The 9988-nt window shown below is 47.1% G+C and overlaps 1 protein-coding gene across 5 annotated transcripts in view; it reads right to left on the bottom strand.

Moving 5' to 3' along the window:
• TBC1D2 (TBC1 domain family member 2) overlaps positions 1 to 9988 on the bottom strand; it is a 52597-nt gene that overhangs the window by 30482 nt on the left and 12127 nt on the right. For all 5 annotated transcript variants that reach the window (XM_087419419.1, XM_087419416.1, XM_087419417.1 and 2 more), the window contains 2 exons: positions 5471 to 5604; positions 1337 to 1533 (listed from right to left, as the gene is read on the bottom strand). In XM_087419419.1, coding sequence (XP_087275545.1) covers positions 1337 to 1533; positions 5471 to 5604 — 331 coding nt within the window. The remainder of the gene's footprint in view (positions 1 to 1336; positions 1534 to 5470; positions 5605 to 9988) is intronic.

Here is a 9988-nt window from a genome sequence, read left to right as displayed (position 1 = left end):
TATTTGGGTGTTGATTTGCTTAACGCTGCTCTCTGCCACAAAATGTAAGCTCTGCAAGGGCTGGGCCTTCGTCTGTTTGTTCCCAGCACCCGGAACACTGCGTGCACATAACAGGCCCTCAATGAAGACCTGGGGGACAAACAAATAAATTTAGAACATACGAATGAATGAGCTTCCTCCTTGAGAGCTCTAATCACCAGCCACTTCATTAAATGTAACCCCTGACCTGCCAGGAATGAAGCATCTGCTGATTCCCCTAATACCTGCTTAGGGTCAAGAAAGGCAGAGGAGGGGCAAAATAGGTAAGGAGAGCATTTTTCTGGACTGCCTTCTCCAAACACAGAACAGAAAGGAAAAGGAGAAATGTACAAGAGGGAGAACATTCAGAAATAAATACAGTACACTCCCTCACCTCCCCAGGAGCAAGAGCTGGGAAACAAAGCAGAGACTCAGGGCAGCCAAAGCTCCAACATAAAAGCTTAGGCCTTCCTTGCAGAGGAAAAGGAGCCTGGGTCCTCAGTGGGGATCCCCTGGGTCCTCCACTGGGTCCTCCACCTCCTGGAGATGCCAGCAGGCACCATCCTTGGGATTTTCAATAACAACTGTGCTAACTTAATTGCTTTTATGGTGCCAAAGAGAGCCTTCTGCCCAGCGCTGCAAGCCCCTCGCCTCCCTGCCGTCTGACGCTCACTACTTCATATGGTCACCCCTGAACGTAAACATGATTTACTCTCTGGGTTATAGGATTTCCGAATGATTTTAATGTCTGCGTATGTGTGTGATCTGCCTTACAATGACCATGTAGCTCTATAATTAACTTCTCTATTAAGCCTAAATCTTCCTGTCACTGTCCCCTGTTGGGTCTGGCTCAGCCCCAGGGCCACGCAGACCCGCCTGCTTTCTCCGTCCTGTGACAGTCCTTCCAGTGACAGTCCTTCCGAGAGCTGCACCCAGTTACCAGCTGCCAGGTCCAAGATCCTCCAGTTCCTTTGGTGGCCCCTCCCAGGACCTTACATCCAGATCACCTCCTCTAAATACTGTCCCTCTTTGGGTATGGGGTCAGACCAAGCACAGTCCTCCAGGAGGGGTCCAAGAAAGAATTATTAAAGTAGGTCTCCAGAGATCCTGCTCTTGGTGGTCTTCTGTCACCTAGTGTGAGTGACAGCATGTTCCTCAGGAACCAACAGCACAGCATTTCCAACCACCTGCACGTGGCCCTTAAGGACCACAGCCCAGCCTACGCCAGCCGGGCTAACGCATTGTCTCTCGTTTGTCCAAAGGCTCCAGGTTCAGAGGGGCCTCCTGGCGCCTGGGCCTCTCTGGGGCTAGAGCTCACCTTCTGAGACTTCAGCTCCTCCGTGAGGGCCAGAACCTGCTGCTCCAAGGCTGACACTTTCTCCTGGCCAGTCCGGCTCCACGCCAGTCCTTCGCCGAAGAGCGGGAAGGTGTTGTTCTGGCGCTTGGCTTTCTGAATGAGATTGCTGGTCAGAGAGGACTTGGGGGTGGGCTTTGGAGAATCTGCTGGATCTCTCCCTGCTCGAGAGAAGAAACAGAGGTTCCGATCAGTGGCCTCAGTAGTTCTCAGACTTGAGCCTGCTGCAGAAACACCTGGAGGGCTTGGGAAAATGCAGATCATGGGACCTACTCCAGATCTTTTCCTTCAATGGGCCTGGGGCGGGGCTGGAGAATTTGCATTTCTGGAATGTTCCTAGGTAATGCTGATGCAGCCTGTCCAGGGATCAAACTGAGAACAACTGGATGATATAAACATTATTTACACTGTGCTGGCCGGGTCCTTCAGCCCATCCTCTGAACTGGGCCTGTCCCCTACTCTTGGATCCCAGCCTGCATGGGCCATCTTACTACCCGCTGGTGTCTGCCAGGCGGCCACCTCCTCAGGCACAAGCCCTGGCAGGAAGTCTTGTTTCTTATGTCAGGATTCCACCTCTACCCTCCGGGTGATTTTCGAAGTACACAGATCTGTCTGCTGATAGGAGCATGGAATATTTACTCTGCATGCTTGTCCCAGAGAGTAACTCAAACTCCTCTTTGATTCTTATTATGAGACAAGTTAGGAGACATTTCCCACAGCTGATTGCCTCAAGGCTGCACAGTCCTTTTATTTCTTCTAGAGCCAGGGTCAGCAACTGATGGCCCACAGGCCAAATCCGGCCCGCAGCTGGCTTCTTTAAATAAAGTTTTATTGGAATACAGTCATGCCCGTTTGTTGGTGCATTGTCTGTACTGCTTTCACTCCACAAGGGCAGAACTGAGTACCTGCGACAGAGACCTATGGCTCACGCCACCTCAAACATTTACTCTCTGGCTCCTTACAAAAAACATTTGCCGACCATTGCTACATTTTATTCTTAAACCAAATTCAACATCAGACTCACTCAGTCTAGCCACCTTGTCCTGCCCTGTCCTCAGCCTATACTTTAGGGCTCTGCCATCAGCCTGCATCCAGGGACATTTAATGGCCTGATTATTTGGTCAAGGAACTTTGAGAATCTTGTTTACATGGCACATACACATTGTGGGAGATCAAGATTTGGCCACCCTGAAATATATCTCCTTACCTTGATTGTTTTCTCTGATGGACATTTGACCTCCCCCGATAACTGCCTAAAGAATTTGACATACTAACTCCTTCCTGGAACAGATCTTCTATCTGATTGCTGTAATATAAGGTAAAATAGATAGGAAAGGCACCAACAAGCACATCTTATCAGAAGTTCTTTCTCTCTGGCCACATTCTCTGGATGGCCCTGCAAGGAGTTGCCAGACAAACATTTACATTTATAAGGGAAATCTCCATTTGTAAAGGTATCTCCCTCTCTGTATTGGGAAGAGGGGGGATGACCTCATTTCTAGAAACTTATCAATGTGGATGGTGAGGCCTTAAATCTGCATAATAACCTTACTCTTGTTTACTGTGCTTTAGTGGTAATCTCCTGTAACTGACTCCCCCCACCCCCAACATCCTCCTTTGTCATTGGCTAAACGTGGTATTTAAGACAAGAATTTCTGCTACTGTGTTGAGAAACACAGTGTCCCTGCTTTCTCCCATGTATACATGTTATTAAACTTGGTATTATTTACTCCTGCTAACCTGTCTTGTTAATTATTTGGCCAGCCAGAAGAACCTTAAGGGAAAGGGCAGAAGGCGATTCTCCCTCTTCCCCTACAACAACATGCTGTTATAAGGCCCCAAGAGGAGAAACTCCCCTCAGCCCTCAAAGCCAGAAAAAGCTTTGCTTCTTCCAAGAAAACGTGTTCAGTCTTATGGACACTGGAAATAATCTAACCACTTGCATTTCCCTCTTTGCTTTGGCCGCTGAGAAGCTCAGGGCCACATCTGCTGCCCACCCTTAGCTACCCTCTAGGATCTTATCTAATTTCCTAACCCAAATTACTCATTTACTTTCCCCTGATATGTATTTTAATAATCTATCCTCAATCCTTTTGCGACTAAGGTGTTAAAAATAAGGATGTGGTATGGGATCCCAGGGGAGGAGGCAGGCAGGACTGGGAGGATGAGCCAAATGACAGCATCTTTATTCTGGGGACCAGGCTAAGGGCCGGCCAAGCAGCCTTGAACAGATAAAGAACTACCCTAGTAGGTGCCAGGGACCAGAAACTCCGTGGCCTTTTTGGGCACAAGAAGAGAATGGTCTTGTTCCAGACCTAAAAGAAATCCGGTTGTGCCGGGTACAAAGCAGACCGCAGAGCTCAAAGCAAGCCGCTTTCTCTTTCCTGCCTCGGGGTCTAGGAGAGCAGGGAGCTCCCTGTAGCCCTCTGCCCTCTGATGACACCACTGTCCAGCAACCCTGAGGGCAGGCAGGGTAGGGATCACTGTGCCCATTTTACAGCTAGAGAAGACAAGGCCTAGGCAGTGGTTTTCAATCAGTGCCCTAGCATTTCCTGGGGTGCCTCAGGGCTGACTGGAGGGGCACAAGGCGGGAAGAGCCGAGGGGAGCCCGGACTCCCGCCCGGGCCTCAACTCTATTTTTACCTGCTTTGTATATTAGATTTTGTTTATGGCGTCAAGGTTTCACGGCAGTAGTATTTTGAAAAATCACTGATTTAGAAAACAAGGCTTCAGGCAGCAGTATGGGGCCAGAGTGCTCGGCCTGAATCCTAGTTCTGTGCCTCACTGTGCGGCCGTGAGCTCGTCACTCCACTTTCCTGTGCCTCAGTTTCCGCATTTATTAAATGAGAACAACAACAGTATCTACTGCTCAGGTTGTTGCAAGGATTACATACGTTAAGGCAGGTAAAGCGCTCTGCACACACGGATGAAACTTGAAAAGGTTCTGCTAAGGGAAAGAAGTCCGTCATAAAGGACCACATATTGTAGATTCCATCTATGTGAACCCTCCAGAATAGGCAAATGTATAGACACGGAAAGCAGATTAGTGGTCGCCTGGAGCCAGAGTGAGGTGGAGACCAGGACTGATGGCTGAGGGACGAAGCTGTCTTTTTGGGGTGATAAAAACATTCTAAAATTGATTATGATGGTTGCACAACTCTGTGAATAAACTGAAAGCCACTGAATTGTATACTTCAAATGGGTGAATTGCATGGCATGTGAATCATATCTTAATAAAACTGTTACCAAAAACAAAAGTGCTCAGAGTAGCCCGGGCACAAAGGAACTGCTACGGATAAGTGCTAGTTTTATTATTATTATTATTATTGATTCAATCCAGTACTGATCTTCTCTTGGCCTGTTCCCAGTGATCTGCAGGGCCTCACCAGGCACTGCTCCGAAGAGGTGCTTTTTCTAGAGTCACTTCTCCACAGCCCAGGCCTCCTCTCTGCCACGAGAAGACCTGGCAGTGCTGCCTTAGCCGGTTTTCTCCTAACTGCTTCTAAGGCAAAATATATTCTAAGGGCACCAATGCCAATTTCAAAGAAGTCAAATCCCCTAGACGGTGGGGGTCACCCACATTTTGTGAAAGAAATAATACAAGGCTATGTCATGGCTGGGATGGGTACCTAAAGGTCATTTGCTCTGCTTCTTCAGGCAGATCTGATTTTCATCACCCCAGAAAAGCATTTCTATATCCTTTCCTTATTAAAAAAAAAAAAAAAAAAACAACAGTAGAAAGAAAAAGTGAGAGATATTTTCCTTTGAATACTTCAAGAATCATTGCTAAGAGTTTCAGTCTGGGAAGATGAAAAGAGTTCTAGAGATAGATGGTGGTGATGGTTGCATAAGGTCAATGTACTTAATGCCACTAAACTCTACACCTAAAGTTGGTTAAAATGGTAAATTATACGTTATGAATATTTTACCACAAAAAAAAAGAAGAGTCGTCATTGCCATTAGACCCATGGCAACCCAGGAAGAGTGACCTGGAAAGATCCATCTTTGACACACAAATGCAGAAATGCTGGCTTCCGGGGAGGAGAGAGGGCATTCAGTCGGTCTCTGAAGGCAGCCTAGACCTGGACGGAAGCTCACCTGGGGCGCTGGGGTCAGCGGGCGAGGCCTGCTCCTCCCTCCGAGGCTCCCCGCTTGGTGGAGAATCTCCCCCTGGAGGTCCGTGGCCTGCTCCCGGGCCCTGCCTGTTGCCCCGGATGTTGTACATCGTGTTTCTGAAAGAACAGGAACACGAGGCTGACAGCCCCACCATGCTGGCCCTCCGCTCCCCCCCCCACCACCACTGCAGGAGCTCAGGCCGCATCCCCACCCCAGCCACGCCCTGATCCTCTGCCAGGCTCCAGGCGCCCTGCAGGAGGCACCCCTCCCGAGCCACTCTTGACCACCTCCATTCTCCTTTTCAGTTTTCCATCATACTTACCACCCGCCACACACAGTATTGCTTACAAACAAGGTAAGCTTGACTCCCCTGCCCCCAACTCCACTGCTGGAGTATATGCTCCAAGAAGGCAGGGACGTTTGTTTTGTTCATTGAAATATTCTGAAGGCCTAGAACAGTGCCTGAAATATAGAGTGTACTTACTACGTACGTGTTGAATGAATGCTGAATGGACTTGTCAGACTAACTTTCTGGAAACCTTCATCTCATCTTGTAATTACCTAGCTCAAAAATCATCAGTAGCTCCCTACTTCTGCTGAGAAAAGTCCCAGACATCTCCTGGCATTACTCTCCCCTTGCTTTCTTCCCCTGCTCAGATCTGTGCTCCCTGAAGCCTTCACTGATCACCTGACAGCTTCCAAGGAGCTCACTGCACTTCATGAAGGGGCCACCCTCTGACCAAGTACTTGTCTGCGCTGAATAATGGTGTCACTTCTTCAAGAACCGGGCACTGACTGACCTGCACGCCTGTGGGCACCTGGCCCTGGGGTGCAGGTGCCCAAAGTGCAGGCTCAACATATGGTTGATTTGCAGGAAGGAACTAGCTGGCACCAAAGGCTGGCCTGGGACCACAGACCACAGAGAAATTCATAATGGGTTGGATGACAAGACAGTTCAATTGAGTATTTTCCCTTTGCAAAGAGATAAAAGTAGACATGTTCCAGAATTAATAACAAAGAAGAGGAAATGATTAAAGGAGTTCACTAGGTCACTGCTTTTCAAACTGCAGGTTGTGAGCCACTGGTAGATTATAAAATGTGTTTAGTATCACGACCAGCATTTAAAAAATGGAATGGAAAATATCAGAATGCACCCCACTTAGAAAGGGTAAATATTCTGTGAAATACATATATGCGTACTGAGCTATAAAATAAAATGTATTTCCTAGTGTGGTCATGGTCAACAGTTTGAAAAACATGGATCTAGGAGATGATTTACTCAAGGGGCAGCAACAGCATGGTCAGGAAACAAGAGGATGTGCGAGTCTGTAGACCTGGACAGAGTCCTGGCCGTGCGGTATCACCTCGAGGTACAATGTATGCTTCTAGCAGTGTGGCGGACAAACGACTCTGAAAACCCGCATTCCACAGACACCCAGCTGCTACATAAAGACAAGACATTTTTTTTTGAGGAAGTTTGGCCCCATGCTAACATCTGTTGCCAATCTTCCTCTTTTTCTTTTTTCTCCCCAAAGCCCCAGTACATAGTTGTGTATCACAGTTGTCGAGTTGTAGCTCTTCTGGATGGGATGCTGCCTCAGCATGGCCTGATGAGTGGTGAGTACGTCCACGCGCAGGATCAGAACCAGTGAACCCCGGGCCACCAAAGCAGAACATGCGAACTTAACCGCTACACCACCAGGCCGGCCCAACAAAACGTATTTTTTAAACATCTAGCTGAATTCCCAAGAAAGGAAGGGAAATCCCTAGAGACTAAACATGAAAAAGGTGAAACTCAAGTGGGAAGTAAAGAGGACGATGAATAACTGGATGACTGTTAGCAAAGATTCACTCCTTCCCCTCCATTTCCACTACATCCCCGCCCCCTTGACCTTGGGCGTGGCTGTGACTTGCTTTGGCCAAAGGGAGGTTAGCAGATGTGATACAAACAGAGGCTTAAAATGCCCTTGCATGCAGGGCTTGCCCTCTTGAAGAACAGGCCTCAGGGAGCTGCCAGTCCACGGGAGATGGGAAATGCATGGGGAGACCTAGATCCTACCAAGGGCTTCGAGTCAAGACCAGGTGAACATACCAGCTGAACCCAGATGTGTGAGAATAAATGCCTATTACATGACACTGAATTCTGAAGTGTTCGTTTGCAGCTTATTGTTGTGAAAGTTGACTGGGACACGAGTTTGTCCAGGGATGAATTTTTTTTTTATTGAGATATAATTGACATATAACATTATATTTAGTTTCAGGTATACAACATATTGATTCGATATATGTTCTATTGCAAAATAATCACCACAATAAATCTAGTTAATATCCATCACTACAGCATAGTTACAATTTTTTTTTCTTGTGATCAAGGGATCAACTGTTGATACAGAAGTCAGAGCCCTGCTTGCAAGGGAGGAAAGAAAAAAAGGTTTTGGACCCTGCAAAGCGTGGAGTTACAATTGAAATTCTTACATAAAGCTGGGACTCCTGAAGGTTCATACCCTCTGTGAAGAGGTGAGTTAGAAAAAAGCACGCCTGCTGGCAAAATTAGCACAAGGAAATTCTAGGTCAAGGGTTTGGATGTTCAAAAAATTTTTCTTGTGATGTCTGTGTTTGGTTTTGGTATCAGGATAATACTGGCCTTATAGAATCAATTGGGAAGTGTTCCTTCCTCTTCTTTTTTTGGGCAAGAATTTGTGAAGAATTACTAGTAATTCGTCTTTAAATGTTTGGTGGAATTCAACAGAGAAGTTATCTGATCCTAGTTGTTTTTTTGTGTGTATGGGTAGTTAATTCAATCTCTACTTATTACAGGTCTATTCAGATTTTCTATTTCTTCTTGAGTCAGTTTCAGTAATCTGTCTTTCTAGGAATTTGTCCATTTCCTCTAAGTTATCTGATTTGTTGGCATAGAATTCTTCATGGTATTTCCTTATAATCCTCTTCATTTCTCTAAGTTCGGTAGTAATGTCTCCTCTTCTGTTCCTGACTTTAATAATTTGACTCTTATGTCCTTTCTTGGTCTGTCTAGCTAAATTGTCTAGTTTGTCAATTCTGTCGATCTTTTCAAAGAACCATCATTTGATCTGAAACTTATTTTTAAAACAAAACCCAGTTTTTTGGTATAGTTGGGTCCAGAATAGGAAAAGAATGAGACTGTACTTTAACGGAAAGTACAGCTGACTGATGGAAGGAAAAATTAATCAGTTAAGTTAAGAGCAGAGAAGAAATTAGAACTCAGGACTTCTAACATCTGACCTTGACATTTGGTCTCTGACTCCTTTTGCTCTGTTATCACCAAGGGCCTATTATAGGGAGCCCCTGACTCCTTGGGCTAGTCACTTCCTCATCTGAGTTCTTCCTTTCGCCATCTAAAATAAAAGGGTGGTGGTCATATTAAAAAGAATAACAATGACCACGAGGGGCACTATACACTGAGTATCACTTTGTGCTGAGTCCCGTTATATGCATCTCACAAACCACAAGGCACATGAGTTGGTGAGGACCCGGGGGTACATGCCTATAGCCAGGGGCACTGGCTGGGTGGGGGGACCATCATTGCTGCCCACACTTCCTCTTGCCCAGGAACGGCAGCCTCCCCAACATGTCCAGGGGCTCACAAGCGGTCAGCCTTGGGGCGCAGGAGGGCACAGAAACCCCAACTTCAGGGCAGCAAAGGGCCTTCTAAGCCCTTGTGCACATCTCCTCTGGGGATGGGGAGCTCACCAACTATTGACACAGTCTGGGCGGCCACCACCCAGCCAAACCACTGGCTTGGCAGAGGCATCTCCATTTCATAAATTGACTTCTCTTGGAGCAGTTCACAGATCACTTTCTGTGTAGGTTTAGCTCCAGGTCTGAAAGGCCTGGCCAGCATGGGGGTAGTGGTCATAAGACTTGTTCTGGAAGGATAACCAGGGGCAAGCCATTTATCCTCTCTGGGCCCAGGTTTCCTTATCTGCAATGGGAATAATGAACAATTTCCATGACAAACAATGACTGGGCCCTCCGAGGGGCCAGGCTCTAAGCTAACTCAGTTAATCCTCACAAAAGCCCAAGGAAGTAAGTACTATCATCACCCATTGTAAAGAGAGAACTGAGATTCAGAAAGGATAAGTAACCAAAGTCATACAGCTAGTAAGTGGTGGGGCTGAGCAATAGCCCTGGACATCTAACTCCACGGTCTGAGAACTTAGCGGTTATGATCCCACTTTACAGGTTGTCCAGACAACTCAACAAGAGTGTGAAGCACGTAGCACAGTGCTCTGGAAGCTCCCCTCCTCCCTTCCCCTGAGTATGACTTGGGCTTATGGCAGACGCAACAGCAAGCTCCAAGACCAGCCAGGGCAAGGGGGTGCAGCAGACAAGAGCAACCCTGGTCTTACCGGGGCTCTCAGCAGTCCAGGGAATGTTGCAGTGTTGCCTCACATTTTACATGTGTCAGGCAGGAAGTAACTGACTGTTCCTGAAACTTCCTTCCTCTCTTGGTTTCTGCAT

Source organism: Ceratotherium simum, chromosome 29 (genome assembly GCF_057802395.1).
Source record: "Ceratotherium simum simum isolate JZ-2026a chromosome 29, ASM5780239v1, whole genome shotgun sequence".
Classification (NCBI taxonomy): Eukaryota; Metazoa; Chordata; class Mammalia; order Perissodactyla; family Rhinocerotidae; genus Ceratotherium; species Ceratotherium simum.
The sequence above is the reverse complement of the archived record's forward strand: the minus strand, read 5'-3'. Positions and strand labels throughout refer to the sequence as shown.